Source organism: Monodelphis domestica, chromosome 6 (genome assembly GCF_027887165.1).
Source record: "Monodelphis domestica isolate mMonDom1 chromosome 6, mMonDom1.pri, whole genome shotgun sequence".
In the NCBI taxonomy this organism is placed as follows: Eukaryota; Metazoa; Chordata; class Mammalia; order Didelphimorphia; family Didelphidae; genus Monodelphis; species Monodelphis domestica.
The window spans coordinates 17,533,294-17,560,380 of NC_077232.1; the positions used below are offsets into that span (position 1 = coordinate 17,533,294).

Below are 27,087 nucleotides of genomic sequence, written 5' to 3' on the forward strand. Positions count from 1 at the left end.
CCGTCCTATCTCCAGTCATTCCCAATATGATCACGGACATGAAGCTTTGCCCTTTCAAACCAGCTTTTAAATAATAATAAAATAATAAAAATAAAATAAAAATAATAAAATTAGGCTTAATTTCAGGCTTCTGGAAACCAATTTCACTTAAAAAGATGAGTTGGTGGAAAGGGGGCTGCTTCGGGGTGGGGAGGGAGGATTCTGGGTAAGGAAACAGGGTGAATGATGGGCAGAAGAGCAAGAAATTGAATGTCTTGGTCTCTAGCGTGGGGGAGGGGGGAATCACTTCACTATGATGCGACAGGCCCTACCAACAGGGGCCATGGGCCATCTTAGAGTATCCTTCTTCCCCTCCCCAGCTCCCCTCCAATGATTACCTGGTTTAGACTAATGGTGGTCCTTCCATCAGGGCCATAAAGCTCTCAGATGTATTTTGTGGTACAAAATCTCCAAAGACATCCTGAGAGCAGTGGGAGGGGAAAGAAGATGGATTGACTGGAGATATGTTGCTGCCATCATCCACAACCACCACTCCATTTTTGTTTTTTGACTCTTATCCTATTAGAATTCATTCTTTTTTTAAAAACCCTTACCTTCCATCTTGGAGTCAATACTGTGTATTGGTTCCAAGGCAGAAGAGTGATAAGGGCTAGGCAATGGGGGTCAAGTGACTTGCCCAGGGTCACACAGCTGGTAAGTATCTGAGGCCAGATTTGAACTCTCAATCCACTGAGTTATCCAGCTGCCCCCTTGACCTTTTCTTTTTTTTTTTAACTCTCACCTTCCATCTTGGAATCAATACTGTGTATTGGTTCCAAGGCAGAAACATGGTAAAGGACTAGGCAATAGGGGTCAAGTGACTTGCCCAGGGTCACACAGCTAGGAAGTATCTGAGGTCAAATTTGAACCCAGGACCTCCTGTCTCTAGGCCTGGCTCTCCATCCATTGAGCTACCCAGCTGCTCTCTTGATAAATAATTCTTAAATGAACAAATCTGGGACCCCCAAAGGAAGAAGAGAATTGGGAGGAAAAGGCAATTTGCTTCCTTCTGTTACCAGTTCTTTAATGGCGGGGTAACTCAGACCTCCAAGAAAGAGATCCCTGCTAACCACTCAAGAGGCCCCTAGAGGGAAGCACCCAAACCACCCAGAGCCCAACACAACCAAGAGGACCCCAGAAGGAACATTAAGTCTTCCTTTATTGTTCTGCACACAAACCCGATGGGCACTAGGTGTCGCTATCTTCCAGCAGGGAAGTACAGCAGACAGCCAAAGCAACCCCAAAGGAAACCCCAACGCTTTTTCAAGAACAAATCAATGATTCACCAGGACATTCGCCCACTCCCTCCCCCCCGCCCAAAACCCCAAATCAATTGCAACAACCACGGCTAGGAAGAAGGCAGGACCCTTCCCGTCCACCCCATGCTCGTCGCCAGCGGGACCTCAGGGTGCCACAGGTTCCTGACCGAGTATAAAAACACAGACAACTCCAGAGGATACCGAAAAGGAAAAGAAGAGACACGGACACACATTCGCGCGCACACCCACACACACACCTCCACAGACCCACGGGGACGGGCTTGGGGGGCCCGTCTCCAGGCCTAGAGGAGGTCTCGGATTGAAGGCAGGACCCGGGTCCTTGCTGGTGCTGGGATGGTGAGGGGCAGGATGAGAGCTCTCTCCTGGGGAGGCAATGGATATGCAGCAGGGCCTCCGGGGAAGGAGAGCTCTGCCTGGGAGCGAGCCTACAGACAGGCCCTGGCAGGGCCAGAGATCTTGGAGTTTCCTCATTAGCTTTTGCAGAGTACAATCAGGAGGCTCCTGAGCATCATGACCAGGTTCAAGGAAGGGGCTTCCAAAGGCTCCTCCCTATGCCAGTGGGGGTTTGCCCACCGACAACATGTGGATCCTAGTCTCAGGCTACACGGTTAGAGCCTTGGCAAAGGGAAGGGGCAGAGAAATGCCCCCAGCCTCAGCTGGCACAGTAAAGAAGGGGTGCTGGGATGGTCCTGGGTGGGGATTCTGCCACTTACTATCTAGGAAACCTTGGGGAAGTAATCTTACCTCTGGACAAAGTCCCTTCCAGTTCAAAACCTGTGCTCCTAAGACCAGTTAGGCCCAAAGATCTCTCTGAATGCTATAAGCTGAAGGAGGCGAGCTAGGGTAGATAAAGAGGCCCCTTAACATCCCCCAAACGGCAGAAAATGAGGCAGAAACACAGATTGGACATCTTACTGGAAAGGAGGCTGGCTTGAACCCTAACTAACCGTAGTAAGCTGACCAACCCTGATGAATTCCCTGGGCTATCCATGCTCCCCCCATCCTAACCTTCAACCAAACCACTTGTTCTATTACTCTTTGCTACCCACAACTGCTTCCCTTCAACTTCTACTCCTTTCAGTCCCTTCATCCATCCCAACTTTGCTGGTCTCCAGTATTGACAAGCCCAGAGAACTGACCAGGGTTGGCTGGTGCCAGGTGTGTGGCAAGCAGCAACAGCCTTTGCTGGGAAAACTAAAGTTATCTGCTGAGGAGTGTCCTCTGCCACGCCAAGAGTTTCCATTTGTGGTTTGAGACATGTGGTGGTTGTAACCAAGTGCCACTGAAAAGCCCCAGGGCCAAGATGTCCCAAGGAAAGGCTGGCCTACCTCTTCCTTTCCCAACACCGCAGGGAGAAAGGGAATGGTATGACCTGGCCCAGAGGAGGGGCGAAAAGGGAGAAAGTGGGAGGAATTTCAAAGTCTGCAGGGAGTGATCTCCAGACCATTGGTAAGAGCTGATGAACCTTTCAAAGGAAGAATTGAAACAATCCAAAATAAAATGGCAGATTGTTCCAGGGAGGAACTAGAAATTCCTATCAGTGTTCCCTCTAGAGGAAGTCACTGGTTGTTTCCCAACTCCCTTCCCCTGCTGGCAGCCATTTTGAATGGATCCTAGATCTCAGCACCAGCTTTTTCTTTCTAGATTGCGTGGAACTTGGATCATAGAGCCCTTGACTACCATCACTTCAAAAATGGGTTCTCCACAAACAAGCAGCCCATAGGGCTGGCCTCCAGTCCTCACTGAAGTACCATCAAAAACCTTCCAAACATTATGAAATATATGTACATATATACGTCAGGCCCCCAAAACATGAGGCATATAAATTCAAATCCATATCCGGGAGAATCTCCCCCTTACACACAGTTCAAAGAACCCACCTTCTTTCAAAGGGAAACAAAGTTCCCCCCTCTCTCTTCTGAACCCCAATTCATCCCCCACTGGGAGCAGATAGCAAGAGAGAAGTTTGGGCCAAGGGAACCTCCCCTCCCCCAGGGACACAGCTTGGGCATAGACTAGGCCAGATGGGGGTGGGATGGCATTTTGTCCCATTTAGGAATAAGTTAGGAACCCAACTGGATTCCAACCTAGGCTGAACTAGATCAGGAGATGAGGGCCTCCTCTTCTCCACAGCCAGGCATAATCATAATGGCGGCAGCCTGGTGTATAGAAAATATACATTTGAAGCAGAGGCCTTGGGTTCAATTCTTCATTCTAATTCTACCTGTGGGACCTTAAGCAAGTCCCTCTAGTGCTCTGGGCCTCGATATTCTCATCTGTAAAAGAGGGGAGTAGACTAGACTAGGCTGCCTCCATGGCCTCTTCTAGTTCTAAATCTCTTCTAGGTAGGAGGGGACAGATCATATCTGACAAGTGTTCCAAGAGATCCTGGCACTCCTGGGCTTCTCCCCTAACCTCTCTCTTGCCACAAGGCCTGGAACAAATCATCCTCCAGCTTTACTGTGAGCTGCATAAGAGCAGACGGAAAACAAGGGTACGTGAGTTGGTTCTGCTTGGATCCCAGCACACAGGAAACCTGGGATTCCAGCTCCAAATATAACAGAATCGGGGGGGGGGGGGGGGCACTGATGGATGAGATGGGGAGATAAGGGATAGGCCCTATGGCACGTACACAGATAGGACAGAGTCTGGCATGGACTCAACTCACAGTGAATACATGAACTTAAGGGAACCAGGTCTCTTTTTGGCTGGGCTGACGTGAGTCAGCAGGGAAAAAAGGTTCAAGGCCTTCTGTCCCTGAGCACAGCTCAGATGCTGGCTAGGACGGACCTGGAGGAGGGCAAGAGAATGGAGGGTCCCGGGTGGAAACCTGAATAACTCTAGGCAGAGCAGACTCAGGCTCAATTCCAACTGAAGTGATGGACCCAAGAGAAGAAACCTCAGGGGCCATCAGCAACAAAGAACAGTGGCCTCATCTGAGAAGGCAGAGGGAGCAGGCAATGGTGATGATGCTCCCAGAGGCCTTTCCAAAAGCCTCCCTCTGACCCCACATTGGCCAAGGCATTCAATGTCACAGCAAGTTAACCGGTTCCCCCCCACCCTGCACAGTGAGGGCCCTGCTCCCTTCCCTGAAGAGGAGAGGGAACTGAAACTCTGCGAGCAAAGCAGAGAGTAAACACCAAGGAAGGCTCCAGAGGACGACGCCTCCAGCTTCACAAGGCCCAGGGGGTGAGTGATGGCCAGGGGGTGGCCAAGCTCCCCACGAGGGGACTCCTTGCCCCCTAGGGCTGTAGTGTCATGGAGAACATGGCGAGCGGGATTGCCCGTCCCATGTCCCCTCCTGTATCTGATGAGGTTTATGAATGACAGACAGAGCCTCTAGAGCGGGCTGTCACCTGCAGGGGCAGAAGGAGGAGCAAAGAGAGCTGCTTCCTCAACTTGGTGCCCCGGCGGCGGTCAGCCCTCCTCTCGTGCCGCCTTCATGCCTCAGTCCTTCTCCAGGGCAGCGCTGTCCTCGGCGATGCCCTGGGCAGCCAGCTCTGCCAGCACATTGTCCAGGTAATTGGCGTCTGGGTAGCCATGGCCTGTGAGATTGGAGCCAAACTCCGTCTTATGGTGGACCTCATTCCAGATGACTGTGTCAGACTCGCCGGTGGTGCTGGAGGTGCCCACGGCAAAGATCAGTCGCCGGTCCCAGGCTACCAGCAGCAACTTCAGCACCTGGGGAAGGGAAACAGGGACGGACATTCAGGCCAAGACGTGGGGGTCTGCATGGTTCCTCCCCGGTATAAAGAGTCATTACATTCAGCTCTGGTCCCTCTCTCTCCTGATCACAAAACCCTCCAGGGCTCCCCTTGCCTCCCTCCCCTTCTCTTTAATCCCACCCGGAACACCTCCTGTGCAGACCCACAGTCACAAATGAATCTCAGGGAAGAGAAGTCAACAAACACAACGAATGCCTGCTGTGTGCCAGGGACTACTGTAAGCTTTAATAATGTCATCTCATTCAATCCTCAACCTGGAGAAGTAGGTACCATCATTATCCCCAATTTACAGATGAGAAAACTGATGCAGAAGAAGGTTAAGTGATTTGTCCAGGGTCAGACAGCTGGAAGGGTTTGTGGATGGAGCTGAACTCCCATCTTCCTGATTCCAGGCCCACTAGCTGCCTCTGAACACATACCACATAACATCAGAGTGAGCTTGGCTTTAGAACAAGGAATGCCAGAACAGAGAGAAGGGGCCTTGGAATATAGACTTTGTAAGCTGAAAAGGACATCAGAGATCTTTCCATTGATCTAGCCCATCCATTTAACAGATGAGGAAAATGAGACTTGGGGAGGGAAAATTACTGAAAATTACTAGCTGGGCCACCTTGCCATCTGTCCTGACACTAACATGGACCTCCTTTAACTCCCTTTCCCTGACTTTCCACAATAATGAAATCATCAGGCCACGATGTCTTGATAAAGTCACTTGTGGTAACTAAGGAGGCCAAGAGTGGCCCTTGACAAGATGTGATGGCCCACTCAGTCCCCTTTGCATGACCTCTCTCATTAACATCTCTTCCCTATGGAATTGACATGATTACTACTTAAGAGCAAAATACCTGTTCCCTAATTCCCCAAAACATCACCAAAAGATCAGACCCTCAAACCCAACTTTTACTTAGGTACCTAATTCCCAGTAAAACCACAGCTACAAGCCAAGACCACAACTTTCCCATTCACAGAAACTTATTCTCATGAAGCCAGCACACAAATCTATCATAAAGGCCCATACAAAATGTGCAGGTAAACCAAGCTTCATCATGCCTCAGTGACTTGATTCTTCCCCTTGAGAAACTCCCTAATAAACCCTGAAAAATGATCAGTCTAATATTAAATATGAATTGTGTTCCCAGTACCCCTTAACCTCAATGATATGATTGTTGAATTGTCTTTAAGAGCTTCTTATTGATTATTTATTTTTATTAAAAGTAATAAGTAAATTTCCTTGACTGTTTATAAGCTCAAAATTCCTCACAGGGTGATGAGAAAATTAAGCCACCTGTGATGAAATCATCTATCTTGTGTGAAACAAGAATATAGAATGTTAATTAAGTGATTTGTAAAAAGTTGATGTATCATTTTTCCAATTATTTCTATTTAGACATGTGTGTTAGGTAATGTATCTGTATGCCCAAAAAATGGGTATAAAAATAAACATCAGGCTTGGGGATGGCAGAGCAGCTATCAGGTCCAAAGCATGCCCATGGCTGTAAAATATACAGCTGTCTTCCATTTGTTATTTTCTTGACTGATCTTTTGCCACTTGTCGGGAAACCCTGGAATCATGAGTGAGACTAGACCTTGCCTGTGGCAGGTATGCCAACTGACTGTTCTTATACCATGTGGTATCCCTTTCCTAGCCCAAAATTCCCTACCACACTCCTCTACATAGCACAGAAGGATATCTCCTTGAGGGTCTGAATTAATTCTTTGTATCTTGAGCCTGGCACATAATAAGAGTTTAATAAATGCTTTCCATTCATTCATTCATTCGTTCATTCACTCATTCATTCATCCATCCATTCATTCATTCATTCATTCATTTATTCATTCATTCATTCATTCACTTTCCTTCTTCAGAAGTATCTCCAGGCTCAATCATGTGTGATTCAAGAAGAGTACTAAGTCCAAGCTACCCATAAGGGACACACTCATGCTCTCCACAGCCAGCAAAGGAACTGTCAATCAAAGCATGCCATCTTCCTTTCCTTCTTGAATTTTTTATGGTATGTGTGATACATGGAAATATGTAGTGCATGAAAGCACTGGAATAACCTACATCAGATCATTTGCCACTGCAGGGAGTTGTGGAGGGAGAAAAATCTGAATTCTGAAATGTCAGAAAACAGTCATCAAAAATTATTTCTACCCACAACTGAACAAATTAATTTAAAAAAAGAATGAGCTTACAAACCCTAAAGAAGACTACAAAGGACAGGATGATGAGGGAGCCGGTGGGGTGGGATCTAGACGCCGGAGTCTCCCACATCACCGTGGCCCCCATACAGATGGACAGTTCCAGATTGAAGAGTTAGAAAGACCTGAACTGAAGTCTCAAGTCTGTGGCCATCTATTGGCATTAAGATCTCAGTGAAGACCCTTCATTTCACAAGCCTCAGTCTCCTCCTTTGCAAAAAATATGGAAGAAGCTGCCTCCGTCTAGAAAACAAGGATAAGGAAACACACTCCCTACCTTCCAGGGCTGTTGTGAAAATTAAATGAGATAATAGGTATGAAAGCTCTTTTTGAAAGTTTCTATAAGTGCAGGCTGCTATTGTCATTATTATTATTATTATTGAAGATCCGACATGATCAGAGACCTTAATAGGCTTATAATGGAAGGGTGTCCTGAAGAGTGCAGTCATGCTCACGTGGACAGCTACGCCTCCACACAATTAACTTAGCCACAACCTAACCAGACCCACCGCTTTTCATTTATTTAATAACAGCTCCCCTGGGTAATGTGCTATGGTTTCCAAATCATTCCCACATTAATTACTGTATTTAATCCTCACACAACCCAGTGAGATAATACGACAGGTGTTATTATCCCCATTTGACATGAGAAACTGAGGCCATTTACGAAGGCAAAAGGACTTGTCTTGGGCTGGGGGAAGGGACTCAGCAAGTGAGATGAAGCTTGGGACTGACTGCTGGTTAGGCTGCCCTTCTGAACATCAGCACATTCTCCTTCTCTCTTTAGAGGGAGGGTTCTTCATCTTTTTTCATGACCCAGACTCCTTTGACTGTCTGGGGAAGCCTAGGAATCCCTTCTCAGAATTATGTTTTTAAAATAGATAGAGTTTCAAAGGAAATCTATTATTGAAATACAGTTATCAAAAGAGGAAAGAAAGGAAGGGAGGAAGGGAGGAAGAGAGAGAAGAACAAAGGAAAGAATAGGAGGGAGTAAGGAAGAAAGAGAAAGAAAGATTGGGTTTACAGAGTCACAGATCCCAGGTTAAGAATGCCTGTTTAAGACTAACTATAATACAATGGATAAGAAAGCATATTTCAGCCAAAGAAAAGGGATGAAACATGCCCTCGTAGAGCAAGACACTGCCTAGGAAGCCCCAGAGGAGAGTAGGGGTCCAACTCCTATCAAACTCCAGACTGACGATGGAGAAACACACTCTCTGGCCAAAGGACTGCTCTGGCTACTGTTTTTAGGTCAGCATCACTTCTTGCCCAAATGGGAATAGGCCAGGGATGACCCCAGGCCTCTGTTCCCTTCTGGTAAGAAACAAAGCTCAGGATTCCAAGTTAGAAACAAAGTCTTTGACCCTAAGATAAAGCTCTCACCTTCCTCCCTTTCTCACTATCTGGGAGGTAACAATGTCGAGGGAAACCCCGGGCGGTGAAACTCTTCCCAGGATTCGGGTGTTCTGGTCCCTGATGGAATAAAAGAAATACAAAAAGAGTTTTTCAAACCATTATATTTCATTTTATTTTTGAAACTCTTATCTCTCATCTTAGAATCAATTCTGTGTATTGGTTCCAAGGCAGAAGAATAGAAAGGGCTAGTCAATGGGGGTGAAGTGACTTGTCCAGGGTCACACAGCTGGGAAGTGTCTGAGGCCAGATTTGAACCCAGGACCTCCCATCTCTAGGGCTGGTTCTCAATCCACTGAGCTACCCAGCTGCCCCTGTTAAGTATATCTTATCAAATCCCAGGTCTGATGCTTATTAGTTGTTTAAAACCGGGCAAGGAAAAGAGATTATAAGGAAAAGGACTTGTACAAGAATATTCATAGTTGCACTCTGTGGTGGCAAAAATTGGAAGATGAGGGGATGCCCTTCAATTGGGGAATGGCTGAACAAATTGTGGTATCTGTTGGTGTTGGAATACTATTGTGATGAAAGGAATAATGAACTGGAGGAATTCCATGTGAACTGGAAAAACTTCCAAGTAGTGATGTAGAGTGAAAGGAGCAGAACCAGGAGAACAGTGTACACAGGGACGGATACACTGTGGCACAATCGAATGTAATAGACTTGCTACTAGCAGCAATGCAATGATCCAGGACAATTCTGAGGGACTTATGAGAAAGAATGTTATCCACATCCAGAGAAAGAACTGTGGGAGCGGAAACACAGAAGAAAATCATATGATTGACCACATAGTACAATAGGGATATGATTCAGGTTTTGATGTTAAAGGATCTCTCTACTGCAAATATGAATAACATGGAAATAGGTTTGAACAATGAAACATGTATAACCCAGTGGAAATGCTTGCCAGCTTTGGATGGGGGGAGGAGAGAGTGAGGGGGAGGGTGGTAGTGGAGGGGATCATAAATCATGTAACCATGAAAAAATATTCTAAATAAAAATTTTAAAAGAAAATAAATAAATGAAATGAAATAAAATTGGGCAAGGAGAGAGTTCCCTTCTTCAAACCTTGGTTTCTCCTGTGAAATGATATTAATAGGTTTGGGACTCGATACCTTCCAGGGCTATTGTGAAGAAAATCCTCTTCACGGATGAAAAGGAAACACTATAGAAATGGGTTTCGCTTGCTAGTATATTATTGGAGAAAGGCTTCCCACTAGCACCCGATCGTTTTTCAAAACAAACCACCACCAACAAGACTTAGACGCCTCCCAAAGCTCCCCCTTGGGGGTCATGGTTCCAGCTATGCTCACCTGAATCCCCGGGGGGATATTGTAGATTATCCGGATGGTTTTACAGTCTGGGTGCCCAGGCAGGGAATGGGGGATGAGGTGATACTCCATCTTCCCAGGGGGCTGGGTCCCTGTCTTGACACCATAAATGGTTTTGCAGGTTGGACACTGCAAACTTCCATCCTGTAAAAGAGGCAAAGAACAGAAACTGCTGAAAAAAGGAGGAAGAGGAAGACCTGGAGGCAGTTTAAGCTCAGAACAGACCTCTTAGCTCTCCCCTACTCCCATTCTTCCTGAAGCCAGCCCAAGAGGATGTAGTGGAAAGAACCCTGCAAAGTGGTCAGGATAGAGCTGGGTTCTAGTGCTCACCAGCCATGGGGTCATTTGTCCTTCTGAGGCCTCATTGACTTCAATTGCAAAATAACAGCAATGGATTCCATTACCTTGAAGGCTCCTCTGAGTGCCGATGCTCCCTTACACCTTTAACATCGTATGTGCTGAAGCCGCTTCCAGGCCCAACAATCTATGCTCTAAGGCCCCTTCCTCTGGTTCTGACATTCTATACTCTAAGGCCTCTTGTGGCTCAGTTATTCCTGGAGTCTGTAAAAGAGCCTCAAGTGCAAGTCTCCAGCCCAGCCTTTAGGATGTGCCCAAGGAGCAATGACTTCTCTCTGAACCTGCGTCCTCACCTATGATAAACTACCAACGTCCTGGGACTGCCTGAAGGAAGGCCCTCCCTCCGGCGTAGTGCCCGGCCCTGTGAACTCTGCCCAGGCTGGTTTTGGTCCTGATGAGCCTCACCCGGTGCCAGCTGTTGTGAGCTGTGCGAGTGGCATTGTGGGAAGACAATTCAAGGAAATAAGAGGAACACGGGCAGGTGTAACAGAGTTCAAAAGCCCAAAGAGAAAGCGGCTCATGCCAGCATGGGCTGGCTCAACCGTTCTGCCCATCCTAGGCTAGGCTGGTGTTGCTTAGGGCCATGCGAGCTCCTGGACTTGTGGCCACGGAAGCGGCCCAAGGCCCACCTCTCCTCTGAAGCCCCTAGAGATGACTTCGGCCCACGCTGATTCTTCTTTTTCAGACATCAGACGATCACTAAATCTCCAGGTCACGAGGGACCTCAGCTGCCATCGAGTCAAGCCTGCACGCACCCCAAAACTTCCCTACAAAAAGCCCAAGCAAGTCACCAGCCTTTGACGGACTCCTTCTGCAGAGGGCACATTCACTCACTCTTCAGGGCTCCCCTTTGGGATTGCTCATGGTTGGGAGGTTTTTCCTGACACCAAACCTTAATTTGCTTCTTTTCACTTCCAGCCACGGCTCCTGGTTCTGCCTCTGCAGCCACGTAGAGAGTAAATCCATCAAGGAAGCCATCCTCTCTCTGCCTCGGAGTCTGCTTTCCTCCAGGTTAAATACCCTTCAGCGGATCTCGTAGGACACGGCCTTGCGGCCCGTCCCCATCCTGGCTATCCTCCTCTGGACGCCCCCCAGCTTTTCGGCGCCCCTTTTACCAGGCGGTATTCAGAAATGAACAACGTGGCCTAGGTGAACCCACTTCCCCTTCTTCCTAGGAGGGACCAGACCAGGCTGGGGCCCCCCCGGCCAAGCTAATCCCGACACCTACCTTGTTGCCATTGTTATACATGGCGACCAGGCAATGAAGGTGGTAGATGTGGCCGCACTTGGACAGCTTCCCCACCAGGTCTGGCTTGACCGTGGGCTGGGGGCCCTTGTAGCCCGAGGGCGCTGCAAGGCGTTCCATGCAGATGGTACAGTCCTGGGGGTGAATGAAAGGGGGGCGTCCTCAGATCGCGGGCCTCAGGGGCACGAGCGCCCCCACAGACATGCCACCTGCGAGGCACCCTCGGACTCAGCATACTATGGGAAACCCAGCTTCTACCACAGCTTCCGTGAAGGCCCCGAGACGGTGACGGAATTCCTCTGGTACAAAGGAACCAGAGATCAGAGAAGTCAGAGGATGGGCTTGAAGGAAGCCCAGAGCTCTGGAAGGAGAGGGGGCCTAAGAGAGAGTGGTGGGACGGCCTCGGAACACAGAATCCCAGAACCACAGTCCGAGGCCAGGGAGGACTCGGGAACCTCGCAGAGCATCCACTCTGCCCCTTCTCCCAGACAAGGAAACGGAAACCGGCCCGAGCGGAGGCCGCCGACTCCTCAGGACAAGGCACGGACTCCCAGAAAGGCTTGTGACGTTTCCGAGTGGAAAGGCCCAACCCCGATTTCTAGACGGGGAATCTGAAGGCCAAGGAGGTGAGGGGACTGTCCCCCCTTCACCCCCAGCTGCAGGAAGGACAGACTGAAAGGAGCAGAGCTCAGACTGGATCCGGATTGCGGAAGAGCCTTCAGTGACAGACTAGGGTCGTCTGGCTTTGTCTGTGTGTGCATGTGTGTGTATGTACATGTTTGCTGTGTACATATTCCTGTAACATACATGTATTTATTTTGAAAACTGTTTCAACATGATGGGTTTTCCTTGTCATCCTACCGACTGTATTTTTTGTTCCTAAAACACTTTTTCTGAGAAAAGGTTCCTAGACATCATTAGCTCATCAAAGGGGGTCCTGATGTGAAAAAGATGGGGAAGTCCCGGCCTGGGGAGGATCTCACCTCGTCCGGGGGGTGGCGCACCTTCTGCAGGTACTTCTTCAGCACTTCTTCTGGCGTCTTCCCTGCGGAGACAGCGAGGTGAGGGGGACCCCCGGAGAGGCAGGACAATGTGCCCGCGCTGATGAAGGGCCCTCGGGGAGCTCTCAGGGGAGAAACGGGCCCGGGCTTCCCCAGCACCGGCAGGAAGGGGAACTCAGAGACCAAGAGGACAAATCCAGCCTCCCTCTCCCAGGCCAGGATGCTCAGGGAGCCGAGGAGGAAAAGCGAGGGGCGATGGAGAGCCAGAGAGAAGGCTGGGCTGACTGGAAGGCCAGGGAAAGGGCAGTGATGGAGGGGCTGGGAAGGAGCAAGGCAGTGATGCCCGGCGCTTTCGGGGGCTCCCGGCCGGCAAGGAAAGGCTGGCCATAGTTCCCAAGCACAGGAGAGGCCTGACAGTGCTAGGAGGGGAACCTAGACTATGTGACACCAGAGCTGGGAGGGAACCTAGAACTGTCAGCCTGGGAGGGAATCTAGAACAAGAACTGTCAGAGCGGGTAGGGCTCTTCCAACAAAAATGCCAGACCCAGGAGGGCCCGAGTCAGGAAGGACCGTACAGCAGAAAAGGCCAGGTTGGAACAGATCTCTGGAATAAAAGATGCCGGTGGCAGGGGAGAACCGGGCCATCCGGCCTCATGCCACATTTTTCCAATGAGGAACCTGAGCCCCAGAGAGGCAGCCAGTTGCCCAAGGGGCACACAACGTGCGCACGGCAGACGGCCCTCGAACCCAGCTCTCCTGACCCCCCAGGTCCAAGGGAAGCTGAGAAGGGAATACCTTTCTTGGCTTGTTTTTTGGTGGTCTTGCGGCTTGTGTTGGAGACCCCTGGGATAGACTTGATTTCGCTCTTGCTGACTGGAGGAGGATGCAGGACCAGTTTAGGTGGCCGGGTGAGGCACACGGGCAGTCCTGCGGCACTCATGAGGATCCCTGTGATTCCTAAAAGGGGAGCAGGGAAAGGAAAATGGATGAATTATGTCCCATCCTCTTTCCCCGGGCCTCCTAAGATTCAGGGATGCTCCCTGACCCCAACCTTGACTCCCCTCCTTCTGGATTCTCTCAAGCATCATCCGGCCCATCCCTGCCTCCTCAAACCCCCCTTTGTTGCCAAAGGACATTCAAATCCCTTCTCCCCGACAAAGAAACCTTCCCCTTTCTTTCCCGGCCCTAAGTCCCACCTGCCACGCTCAAACAGAGCCAGAGCAAGCCGTGTCTGCTTCCTAGGCCGAGGGGGACAATCGTATCTCTCCCAGGGCATTGTTCGGGGAGCCTTTAAGCCCTCCAACACATGGGCCTTGAATGATCACAAAACAAATGGCCACAGACCGTGGAGAGGCCCCGTTTTCTAGCATTTAGAAAATGTGCATTTATAAAGTCATAGCAAAGGGGATTATACGGCCCAAGGAGGCCAAAGTCAGAAAGGTCCCATTGATGCCCCAATCATCTGTGTGACACCTTTTGTGGGCGCAAATAACCGGAAACACGGTGAGCGCCCATCCATCGGGGAAGCCGAGCACGCAGCGGTACATTATCGGGAAGAAACGTGACGGGGCCACGAGAAATAATCAACAAGAGCGAGGCAGGGACACGCAGAATATGGGGAAGAGGGACACAGAGCGCAGGAAGAGAACGGCATAGCAAGGACACGTGTAAACCGGAAGGAACAAAACAGGAACCAAAGGAAAATGGAGGCGGTATCCTCGTAGTGGCCAGATTTGGTCCTGGAGAAGAAATGAGGAGATGCTTCCTTCTCCTTCCCTGGAAGGTCTCGTACCCCGGGCAACAATGAGAAGCCTCAGTGGATGGAAAACCAGGCCCAGAGGGGGGAGGTCCTGGGTTCCAATCTGGTCGCCCCTTACCATTCTTCTGCTTTAGAACCAAACACAGTATTGATTTTAAGATGGAAGGGAAGAGTTTATATTTTTTTTTTAGAGAGAGAGAAGGCTCTGTGTTTGTTGTATGTGTGATTTGGGAGTGAAAAAGAGTTAAATATGGGAATATCTGTTATAAAACCTAAAGGCAGGAGTAAAACTTGGACGTAAAAGGGGGAAAATTGTGGTACCAAAGTGTCCCTTCCAGTAGCCAGCTCTGGGCCCCGAGCCGCATTCTAGCCAGTTGGGGGCAGAGCCAAGGGCCCCTCTTACCTGCCAAGGCCGGATTCACAGGGCTGGACCCATTCAGATTCTTCACGGGGACTGTGGGGACACTAAGGAAAGAACAAATGACGTTACTCCCTGCTCTGTGTGTGAGCGGTGGGGTGGGGGGCCCGATCCAGAATCTCCCACCCAAGAGGAACTCCCTTTTCTGCTCCCTGGCTTCCTAGATCTCTCACTTCCTGCCTGGGTGACCTCGCACCAGACTTCCCCCGTGGGGGGCCTACTGGCCCCGGGGAGGCCTGCTCTAAGCTTCTGCACGGCCCCAGGAGCTAAGAGAGGAATCGATGTCAAAGCCCTTCTTCGATCTCTAGGGAGAATGCTCCCCCTCTAGCCAAGGGACTGCTTCCATTTTCATTGTCGTACTCCTGAACCCGAACAGTTGCCCAACTTTAGAAATGCTGATTAGAGGGGGGCAACTGGGTGGCTCAGGGGATTGAGAGCCAGGCCTGAAGATGGTTCAAATCTGGTCTCAGACCCAGCTGCGTGACCCTGGGCAAGTCATTTAACCGCCATTGCCTAGCCCTTACTGCTCTTCTGCCTTGGAGCCAATAATGGAAAGTGAGGGTTTAAAAAAAAAAAGAAATGCTGGTTGGCACAAGGGAGCTCTATGATTCTCTGAGCCCCCAAATCATCCCCAAATCGGGAAGGTCTTTGCGTAGGGCCCGGGCCACTCATCCAACAGACCCTGGCTGGGGCATCTGCGCCATTCTCGGCCCTGGGCCGCTGCTTCCAGGATGTGGAGAAGGCTCAGCTCTCTCGGAGGAAGTCCCCGGCCATGAAATGCCAGGCTGGGTCCACAAACAAGCGCCACACGCTGGCAGGTTTTGTCCAACAAGACCGGAGCCATCTTGGAAGCCGGCTCTCCTTCCCCAGATAAGAGGCCGAAAGGAAAAGTGAGCTCTCTGCCATCCATCCCCAAAGAGCTGCTCCCCATTCCCTGGGGATCATAGAGGGGATGGATGCTTATGGGGGAGGGGGATCCTCCCAACCCTGCTGGTAAGCCAGCCCTGGGCCTATGGACGAGGGCTTCGGACCCAGGAAGACACAGGCGCAGACACCAGTGGCCTGACCCTGGGCCAGGGTCCAGTGCTCTCACCCTGGTGTCGTCACCTCTAAAAATAAGCGGCCTTCAGCGGGTGCTAGAATGCCCCCCCATTCTGAATTTAGGAGTCTGGGCCTGAGAGAATGGATGTCGACTGGGGGGGGGGGGCAATGAAAAAGGTCACAGTTCACTCTAGAATTGAGAGATCCTTAAGGAAAAGAGAAACCAGGCACAAGAGCCACCCCAGGCCCACTTCCACTGAGCTCAAAAAGGAGAGGAGTAAGAGTTGTGCGAGGTCACACAGAAGAGGGGGCCCCTGGTTTGGGGGATTCCAGAAAAGGAGAAGGGATGGGCTGCTACCATTTGGCCACAAAGTAAGTGAAGAGTCAGGGATCAGGGCAAGAAGTACCCTGAGCCACACAGAGGCGGGGGAGTGGCCATGAGACCCCCTACAGCCTGGACGACCTCTACCGGCCAAGCTATTCCTTCTCTGGGCCTCAGTTTACCTATCTAAGGTAAGGGGGTGGGTGAGGCCATTTCTCAGATCCCTTCTAACTAAAATCAGCGACTGCCCCTGTGGGCGTTCTCTCCACGGGGGAACCCGGCTCAGAGGCCTGGCAGGGGCTCACCAGACCGATGGGGATTCTGTAAAGGGCCCCTGTTCTCGGGTGCCCCGTGCTTCCTGGGTGCTCTCCCGAGTCCCCATCCTGGCTGATGGGTTGCTGTGATTTGGGTGACAAAAGCCACCTTTGTTCCCACAAACTGGCCTGGCAGGTTTCCCAACCTGACCCAGGAAAACAGGAAATACCAGCAGAGAGGCCCCCAGCAGGCCTGTCTGGGGAGCGAGACCCACTGGAGCAGGAGAACATCAGAGAGCAGACTCATCTAAGTTCTCAGGTGCGGGGTGCCAGGAGAGAGGGTGGAGGCGGCAAGAGGAGGCGCCGTCGGCCTTCTGCTGCCCTTCCTTTCGGTGCCCCTTCAAGGCTGAAAGAGGCCTAACGGGGGGAGGTTTGTTGCCCAAGACTAAAGAACCAGGAAAAGCTACGAGGCGAGGGCCTGGGGCCCAGAGCGCAGCCGGGGTGGGAATGAGAACCGTCCGATCTGCTCTGCTCCGGACCAAACTGCCGAGTCCCGAGCCCCGAGGAGGCCGGGCCGGGGTGCCAAAGTCCATGCTGGCCATCCCTTTGAGAAGAGGCTGCGGCCCGCCAGCTTGCTAGGAAGGCGCCATCATCCATCACGGCCTCCAGGCAACCACCAGGCCGCCCGCCTGCCCTGGCCCCGGTGGCCAATCAGAAGAGGCCTTCCAGGCTGCTTCCCTCTAAACTGGGGGAGGGCGCCTTGGCGGCCCAAAGGAGGGAATGAAAAGGCCTGGCCAGGGGCGGGGGATATCGCTGTAGAAACCATAGTGAGGAGCCGGTTTTCAGGGAGATAAACAGAGCGGCCCAGGAATCCCCAGGCCGGACAATGGTCTGTCACTACGGTAACTGCGGCCCGGCCTCCCAGGGATGGAGAAATCACTAATCTAGAGGAGACACACAGAAGGGCGATTCCCGCCCTCCCGGCCTACGTGCTGTCTCGCTGAATAATTCACAGGGTCCTTTGTGCCCCCCCCCCCGCCCCCCAACCTTCTCGGGTCCCTTCCTCCGGCCCATCCCCTCCTTCTGCCGTGGGAAAGCGGTTCCAAGAGGTCACGGGCAGAGGGGAGGGGAAAGGGGGCGAGCGCCGACAGAAGGCCCATGGCAGAGTCACACAAAGGGGGATAACACGCTAATTAAGTGGCCAAGAAAGGGCCCCCAGAAGATGGGCTGGGACTGGGGGCTGGGGGGAGAGCGGAGGAAGAATGAAAGAGGAAAAGCCTGGGAGATAGAGGAGGGGAGGAAGAGGCCTCTCTTGTCCTGGCAACAGAGTGAAGAGGGAGAGAGATTCCTTTCTATGGGCCTTTTGAGGCCCAGCTACCCGCCCCTCCACCCCTGCCCCTGCCTCCCATTCTCCTGGCTCCCCTCCCCCACCTATGCTGCCACCACGGGGCCCTCCTCTAGGGGCTCTGGGGCTGAGGGAGCCCGGAGTGGTCTTGGCCCTGCAGAGCGCAGCCCTTGGAGAGGGCAGACTAGGCCCCATGCCATCCTCAGGTCTCTCCTCCAGGGCATTTTCAGCCTTGTTTCCCCCGGCTCAGCCCACTGCAGGTCCTAGAAACTCCCATGGACAGATCTGGGGCTCCCCCAAAGGAAAGAGCGGCTGGGGGTGGGGGGTCCTAGGAAGAAGAGAGTCAGTGAGGACACCTCATGAAGGCCTTATTTACCCTGAGGCCACCCGGCCAGAAGAAACAACTTGCTGGGCCGGACAGACTTGGGACGGAAAGGAGCCTCCATCATCTAGGGAGGCTTCCTAGTCACCCCGATCACTGAGGCAGGATTTGAACCCCAGCCATGCGGGGAACTCTGACCCCAAATCCAAAGCTCTTTCTAGGAGCCACTGGGCCCAGCTGCTGGCTTTTCCTTTCGGGCCCTGATCTTCCCTCCCAGACTCAATGTTGTCTATTGGATCCGAGGCAGAGGGGGCTGGGGCCACACTGGAACCCTCTCCCTCTCCACTGAGGGGCCCCTTCAATCCCCTTTCAGCTGCGTTCTAGGCCAGGAGAATTCCTGGGAGAGGGGGAATGGGGGTGGGCCAGCCGCCATCTTGCTCTGCCCCGCCCCACCCTACAGGCCTCAGATAGGCCAGAGAGCCTGGGAGAGGCGGCACCTACCCGGAAGCGATCAGTACCCTGGACTGGGCGATGGCAAGGCGCTGCAGATTGGTGCGGTTCAGGGTGGCCAGCGCCACACGCCCGTTCTTGCCCGCAGCCCCAGGGGGGCTGGCCTGGGAGGCAGAGGAGGTCAGGGCAGGCACGCCGGAGGCCTGCCTCCGGGAGGCCTGGGAGGCTGCCGTCTTCCCGGGGCCCCGGAGGCCTGCCCCATCCAGAGGCTTGAGGCCGGTGCCCGGAGGCGGCAGCAATCTGGTCCCCGCGGGGGGCGGCCCACTCTTCCGGATGACCAGGGGTGGCAGCAGCCCCCCGTTGGCCCCCGCGGCGGCCTTGACGCTCATCACCAGGAGGCACTGGGGGCAGGAGCACGGGGGGCCTGGGGGCGAGCTGGCCGGGCCCGGGCTGGCGGGCCACGACTGCGCCTTGGGCAGCGCGCCCGCCACCAGCGGGTAGACCAGGTCGAGCCGGTGCCGCACGCGCCGCTTGCGCTGGGTCTGCCGGTTGATCTGACTCATGGTGCCGAAGTCGATGACGTAGCAGAAGCCGATGGGGGTGAGGTCGATCCAGGGCTGCTGCTTCTCGAAGGCGTGCTGGAGCGTGATGGCCACCTCCATGTCGTAGGGCGTCCACGAGCCGCCGTCGTTCTCCCACTCCCACACCACGCCCTTCCCGGGCGCCGAGGCCGGGTCGTAGAAGCTCCTCCGCACAGGCCGGAGGGTCCCTGCCGAGGGAGAGGAGAGCGTCAGGGCCGGCCAGATCCCCACTCCCCAGCGGCCCATTGTACAGCTGAGGAAACTGAGGCAGCAGGCCTTACGGGACCTGCCTACGGTTACAGTCGGGAAAGCTCAGGGGCTGGACTTGAACTGGGCACTTCCTGACTCAGAGCTCCATACATAAACATGAAGAAACTGAGGCTCAGGGCCCAGCTGAGATTATGGGGCCAGAAGGTGGAAGGCGCATTCCAGGAGGGAGCCCTGAACCAGGATGCAGGAATCCCAGCATCTGTCACTCTGCAGCCTGGCATTCAGGAGGGGAAGAAAGGGAACAATGGCCATTCAGGCCCTGCCGGGGTCACCCCCCAGCCCCACCTCTCCCAGCCCCTTAATGACCCCAGTGACAACACGGGGAGCCACTGGGAGCGGCAGAACAATTCCCCATTCAGCCCAAGACCCCGGGAGGGGGAGGGGAGAGGATGGGGGGGGGGGGACAATCACTCCTTACAATTTCTCTGCTAGAGCCGGCATGAAGCTGTGGGCGGCTCCTCGGCCCCTTCCTCCCACTTAGTATTTATGAGGGTCCCCGACATGGCTGAGTGACCAGCAGGGAGAGGGGCGCCGTCCTCCCCTCCCCCACCCCCATGCTAAGGGAGAAGAGAGTCAGACAGAATCCCAGGCCCCGAGTTCAAGGGAGAGGCCCCTCCCCTACAGGGAGCAGAAGAGGTTCTAAAGAGGCCGGGCAGAGGCAGGAGTCTGGGAGGGCCCTCGAGATCCATCTCATCCACCGGCTTCTTTTTAGGACAAAAGTAGAGGCCCAGAGAGAAGAAATGAATGACTTCCCCATCACAGCAAGAGATCCCATTTTAAAATCCAGACCCGCCTCTAATGACAGGCTCTGCCCATCCTGCCAGGTTGGCTAGTGATGGGAAGAACTGTCATTCGAACTCGGGACCCCAGAGGCTCCTCGCCATCATTGTTGTTGTTAATAATGAGGAGACTTGGTGGGGAGGTGGATAGAGCACAAAGTCTGGAGTCAGGAAGACCTGAGTTCAAATCCAGCCTCACTTACCGGTGGGGGACTCTGGGCAAGTCACTAATCCTCTGCCTGCCCCAGTTTCCTCATCTGTAAACTAGGGATAATAGAATCAAAGGAGATAAAAGGGGCCCCCTCACTGCTGACCGCTCTCTCTTTTGCACCTGGTGCCAGAGGAAGGGACTCCACCAGGGTCACACAGTCAGGAGACACCTGGAGGTCTCCTTGATTCCTAAGGCATTTCCCCATCCACCACACGTGATGCTTCTCACGCAGAATACAAGGTCCTTTGGGGAAGGAATAAGAGCCCCAGGAGGGATCAGGTGCCAGGAATGGCACAAGGGATGCTCTGATGAAAACTAGAGATGGGGAAACTGAGGCTATAAGGCTAAGGAGCTGGCCCAGCCAGGCTGCATCTGGGTCTCCCCATTGCAGAGCTATCAGTGTCCTCGCTCTATCCAGTGCGCTCTCCCTGGCTCTGTTTTTGTTTTAATCCCTCGACTTCTATCCTAGAATCAACTGTGTATTGGCTCCAAGACAGGAGTGATGAGGGCTGGGCAGTGTGGATTATGTGACTTATCAGCATCTGAGGCCACATTTGAACCCAGGACCTCCCATCTCCAAGCCTGGCTGTCCATCCTCTGAGCCCCCCAGTTCCCCCCAAATGTATTCTCTTAGTAATCAATGATAATAGGAAAATGCAGAAAGACTGTCTGGCTCACCCCTAATCTTTCCCATGGACTAGCTGTTGGCTTTCCTCTAACTAGTTTGCCATTTTCCACGGCAGGAAAAAAGGAATTTAGATCCAGAGCAGAGTCAGGGTCTCTCCTTCATTTCCCCCGACTGGCGCATTTTTCCTTGCCCCTTTCCCACTGAATTATTGCCCCAATCTCTCTTTTGGGGGGTGGGAGGGAGAGAAGGGAAGAAATTTAATTTAATTTGAGAAGTCCTTCACCCTGATCCCGCCACCCACGATGTCCGTGGCGTGAGAATTATCATTCCCATTTTTTAGATTGGTAAATGGAGGCTGCCAGTGTAAGTGGCCCAACTCGAACCCTTAGCGTGCTCCAACTTCACGTCTGTGGCTCTTTCTCCCCAAGCTGGCTGCCTGGACGGCAGACCACATGTAGGCGACAGAGGGGATGGTGAGGAAGATCCGACACAGGCTAAGCCCAGCAGGTTTGGGATCTGAAAGAAGCTCAGGCCTGAGGCTGGAGTCAGGAGGCCACAGAGAAAGGGGCTGGAGAGGGGTCCGAGAGGGCCAGGGGCCAGAGGGGACACGCAGGTGGAGAAGGCACCTCTGAGCAGACTGAGGAAGCCGAAGAGGAAGGGGGGGAAGGAGGGGACAGAAGTGGGCACCGTTGCTCTGGAAGGTTATCTCTAGATCCCCCCAAAGCCAGAAGTTCTGGCTGGGGGATGGGGAGGGAACATCCTAAGAAGCACATGGGGTACGGGGTTCACCCTCCTAGCTTTGTCCCACCCTGGCACCAGGGAAGCAGGAGGTAAATTGGGGGCCAGAAAGGCCTGAATTGGCATCTCAGAAGTGGTGTCTGTGGAGACTCGGCCCTCACATCACCCTGGGCCCCCCACTTATCTGTAAAAAGAGGGGGTTCAGCCAGATAAAGCCTCGGTCCCAGAGGGCTCCAAGGCAGGGGTCAGCCTGGTGGAACGAACCTCCATGTCTGCCAGGGGGAAGGGGAGGCGAGTGGACGTGGTAGCTCTGAGCTGTGGCACCATCCACCCTATTGAGTCAAATGCCCTTAGTTTTTCAGAGAAGGAAACTGAGGCCCAGGGAAGCTACGTGCCTGGTGGTGCAACATCCTAGAGGGTGGACTCGGACCCAGGTCCTTCCACTCCAAATGGGCTCAAGCCTCTCCTGGACTCCAGTTTCTTCATCCATCCAATGATTAAAAAAAAAAAAACACCTTTACTACCCATCACCTCACGGGGTGATGGTGAGAATCCCAGGAGAGGCTGCATGTGAAAGCTCACTGGACCCGACTCAGGAAGGCATTATTTTTAGTGGTTCTGCCAATGAGGCCGCCTCACATGGGAGGCCTCCTGGGACTCTGTTCACAGGAACCCTGGCTCCAGCCTGCTCTCTCTGGCGGCTACCTGTTGCTTTCTGAATGCCCGAGACATGAGGATGGGGATGAGGAGATTTAGTTACAGATGGACCGAAATGGAAATAGGTCTGGAGATGGACCCATCATCAGGCTAGCACAAAGGCCACCTCGGCCTCATTGCATCCCTCGCTCCCCTTCAGGATGAAGTCAGTGTCATCTGCAGGGAATCCTGTGAGGGACTCAACAACGGAAAGCTGGCCGGCCCAGACATACCGAGCTGTCCACTGTGGGCTTCTTCTCTTCGCCCTCCTTTTATTTCACCAGATGATCCATGGATCGCCTCATTCTCACAGCAACTTATCCAGCCCTAACCTCCCTGTCGACCTCAAGCCTCCTCCTGCCTCTTCTCCATCTAAATGGATGTCCCGTAAACATGTTAAACCCAGCATGTCCATACAGGAACTCATTATCTTTCCCCAAGCCCTCCCCCCCTTCCCCACTGCCCTATTAATCATTCTCTCAATCCCTCAGGCTCACAAGCAAGGTGTCATCCTCAATCTCCCTCTGTCTCTTCTGTCTAAAAGGCTTTCTGGGCTTTGAGTTTCTGTCAGCCCCCAAAGATGGACCCCTTCTTCCAGACCAGTAACAGGCTGGCTCTTTCTCTTTCCCTCTCCCTCTCAGTCTCTCTTTGTCCCTCTCTTTCCCTTTTTCTTTCTTATTCTCTCTGTATCTGCTATCTCTCCCTCCCTCCCTGTCTCTCCCTCCTTCTCTTTCTTATTCTCTCTATCTGCTGTCTCTCTCTGTCTCTTTCCCTCCTCTCTTTCTTATTCTCTCTCTCCCTCTCTTTCCCTCTGTCTGTGTGTCTCTTTCCCTCCTTCTCTTTCTTATTCTCTCTATCTGTTGTCTCTCTCCGTCTCTTTCCCTCCTCTCTTTCCCTCTGTCTGTGTGTCTCTTTCCCTTCTCTCTTTCTTATTCCCTTTTTCTCTCTTCCTCTTTCCCTCTTCTCTTTCTCTCTTCCTCTGTCTCTTTCCCTCCTTCTCTCTTTCTCTTCCTCTCTGTCTCTCTCTCCCTGTGTGTCTCTTTCCCTCCTTCTCTTTCTTATTCTCTCTCTCTCCCTCTGTCTCTTTCCCTCTTCTCTTTCTTATTCTCTCTCCCTCTCTGTCTCTCTCCCTGTCTGTGTCTCTTTCCCTCCTTCTCTCTTTCTTACTCCCTCTTTCTCTCTTCCTCTCTCTCTCTCCCTCTGTCTGTGTTTCTCTCTTTCCCTCCTTCTCATTCCCTTTCTCTCTTCCTTTCTCTCTCTTTCTCTCTTCCTGTCTCTCCCTCTCTGTCTCTCTCCCTCTGTCTGTGTGTCTCTTTCCCTCCTTCTCTCTTTCTTATTCCCTCTTTCTCTCTTCCTTTCTTTCTCTTTCTCTCTTCCTCTCTGTCTCTCTCTCCCCCTGCCTCTATATTTCTCTCTCTTTCCCTCCTTCTCTCTCTCTCTGTCTCGCACAGCCAGTCTCTCCTCAAAGCCTGTATTTTGCCCCTGTAATCTCTATCACAGATACCTTGTCCTCCTCCTGACACTCACTCCCTTGATGCAGCCTCTCACCACTTTATTCCTGAACTACTGAAATAGCTTGCTAGTGGATCTATTGGCCCCAAATCTGTCAGTTTGCTTCCAAAAGCTCAGTTCTGATCCTGTCACTCTTCTCAATAAACTCCAGTGGCTCCCTATCACTTCTTGGATCAAATAAACCCTTTGTCATTCAAAGTCCTTCCCAACTATGGACACCACATTAGTAAGTCCTTGAGGGCAGGGAACAGTCCATTTTTTTTTTTATTTTAAGCCCTGACCTTCTATCTTAGAATCAGTTCTATGTATTGGTGCCAAGGCAGAAGAGTGGTCAGGGCTAGACATTGGGGGTTAAGGGACTTGCCCAGGATCACACAGCTAGGAAGTGTCTGAGGCCAGATTGGAACCCAGGACCTCCCATCTCTGGGCCTGACTCTCTACCCACTGATCTACCCAGCTGGACCAGCCAGTTGTGTATGCCAGCCCTGGCCTAGTGGCTGGAACCCGGAGAACCTTCAGTCAATGCTTGCCTGAAGGACAGGATTTGGTGCTGGAAGGGCCCTCGCTGACCCAGAAAGCCATCCGTGTACCCAGCACATCCCTCCCAGGTGAATGCAGGTTCTTTTCTCTGGATGTACCAGTGCCTGGCAGAGCTCCTCACACCCAGGGGCAGGCCTTGGCCCTCTGGCTTCATTTGTCAGTGGCCAGGGAGCTCCCTCTACCCAAACGAGTCAACACTGGCTCTCCAGCTCAGGATCAGAGAGTGGCCTGGGACATGGATAAGGTCAGGGACCAGTCCAGGGTCTCACAGTCAGAAAATCTGTACATTGGGCTTTCCTGCCCTCAAAGACAGCTCTGCTCTGCTCTGCCTCTCCCTGCACGTAGTAGGGCTTATTGATGCCAAGACACATACTACAATGACTGCACATCAGACCTCCCCAGGGTCCCCCGGAGAAGTTGTCCAGCAAAGAGAAATCCCTCGTCCAGGACGGCACATCCCCCTCCTGGTGGAGCCAGGATTGAGGCTACCAAGTGGGCTCTCCCCATCATGCCTTGCTCCTTCCAGGAAAAAACTGCTGCTGGGCTCTGGGGTGAAGGAAGGATGCATGGCCTCGGAGTTTCTGTCTTTCTCCCTTTGTCTCCCTCCCCTGGCCAGTGAGAGAGCTCAGGATCCCCGAAAGGACAGAAAAAGGAGCCCCCCCCAGGCCTTTTAGGCTGGGAACAGAGAGCCCCCAGCCCAGGGAGCTGCACAGGCCAAGAGGCAGGTGTTATTTGGGTATCAGGATCCTCCACCTCCAGCTTTATTTCAGCTGCTGGAATTCCCTGTCAAAGAGAGCCCTCTCTGCCTTCTGCGACCCCTCAAGGGGGACATGCAGAGAGAGGGGAGCCCCCCCCCCACACAATGTTTAGGCTCCCCGCCCCCCAAGGTAACCTCTGTCCCAGCTGCTCCAGGGCTGTGGTGGCCCTTCTTAATCCCTCCGCTCAGTCCTGCCACATTCCTGTTTCCCTCCCATCAGTCTTCTGCCCTGTCCCTTAAAGGCCCAGCCGGACCCAAAGACACTCAGGGACAGACACACACACAGGCACTCCCTCCCTCTGTCCTTCTCCCTTCAGGGAAAGGGGGTCAGGACCCTGGGCATGCCCCAAACTCCCCCCGAAACCTAGTGTGTGTCTGTGGCTGTGCTTCCAGGCAAAGGGAAAGCCAGGGGAAAAACAGGAGGAAGAAAATTCCCTTCCCATGACGGCCCTAATTAGCACAGAGGATGTGGGGTCTTTCCAGTGAGTGCAAGCACGTTGGGAGCAGACAGCTGTTCCTCGGCCCTCTGGGACCCTCACAATCACCGTCCCTCCCTCCCTCCCTCCAGCAGCTGGGCTCCCAGGCTCCCAAGTTGCACTGGACTCCACCTGGGGCAGCATTTTTTAACAGGAGGGGCTGGGGGAGCATTACCCCCTCGCCCTCTGATTGAACATCCAGCAGGGAGGCAGCAACACTGGAGCTGAGCTCCTCACCCAAACCCATCCATGGAGCCCGCTGGAGCCCTGAATGCTGCCAGCGCTTCCCCACCGACCCTCCAAGTTGCCCCAGCCCTGCTCAGCAGGTTCCCTGCCCCAGGCTGAAGGTTCCTTCTCTACTTTCCCCGATCCGAGCCTTTTCCTCCAGAGAACCTGTCATCTCCCATTTTCTCCACTCAAAGAGGGTGCGCCAGGTCCCAGGGGTCAGGGGTCATGTTCCTGGGGGAGCAGAGGAGGGGGCGATGCCCAGGAACTCTCTGGACGACCTTTCTCTGAAAGAATCTGCCTCCTGCTGCTGCCGCCAATCCTTAGCTGGCAGAGCACAGGCTCCTCTGGCTTGGCATTCTTCACTAGCCTTCATCCCTTCTCCGCTGCGCCCAGCCCCTTCCCCCATCTGCTCCCAGCAGCCGGGCAGGGAGGACCGAGGCTGGCATCCCCGGCATTTCGTCCTGCCGCTTCTGCCCACCCCCTTGTCCCGTAATGCCCTGGAGGAAGACGGAGTCACGGCCCCGGGAATTCCCTCTTGCCCCAAGTTTGTCCCAGACCTGAGAGCTGGCACGGGGGGGGGGGGGGGGGGGTGGTACCGTAAACCCAATGGGCAGTGCCAGCCGTGGGGAGGGGAGCTCACCGGTGTCCTGGCGGAACTGGTGCATGGACTGCAGGTCGATGATGTAGGGCGCCAGGCGGCTATCCACCTGGCCCAGCACCACGCTGCCGCCGCTTGCGCGGGGCCCCCCGGCCCGAATCACCGCCTCGATGTGGTGGCTCACGGCCGGGCTGTAGGGTCTCCAGCGGCCGTGCTCGTTCAGCCATTCCCAGACCACCACGGCAGAGGCCAGCAGCATGGCTGGCGATCGTGGGGGCCGCCGCCTCCTCCGCGCAGCCCCCCGGGAGCGCCTGGGCTGGGCCGCCGGCCTCAGCTGCTCGCCATGAGCCCCGGGACGCCCCCGCCGCCGCCCTCCGCTGGGGCCCAAGGCTTCATGCAAAGGCTACGCCTGGCCCGGTCACCCCGAGCCTGCCCGCCCGCCACTGCGGCCGCCGCCCCCGGGCCCGGGCACCAGTTGCGCCTCCTCTGCGGATGCCCGGCCGCCGGGATCTCTGCGAGCCGGCCTGCGCCCAGCTGCATGCTCCGGCGGCCGGGGCGGGGTGGGGGC

At 53.4% G+C, this 27,087-nt stretch overlaps 1 protein-coding gene across 1 annotated transcript; it reads right to left on the bottom strand.

Moving 5' to 3' along the window:
• Positions 1–1,180: 1,180 nt before the first annotated feature.
• On the bottom strand, positions 1,181–27,087 carry DTX4 (deltex E3 ubiquitin ligase 4). The gene is made up of 9 exons (XM_056801694.1): positions 26,562–27,087; positions 18,557–19,274; positions 14,757–14,818; positions 13,390–13,551; positions 12,577–12,638; positions 11,576–11,728; positions 9,973–10,134; positions 8,630–8,719; positions 1,181–5,000 (listed from the first exon to the last, which is right to left on the bottom strand). Exons 1-9 carry the CDS (start codon positions 26,776–26,778, stop codon positions 4,767–4,769), a joined length of 1,860 nt encoding a protein of 619 aa, XP_056657672.1. The 5' UTR covers positions 26,779–27,087; the 3' UTR covers positions 1,181–4,766.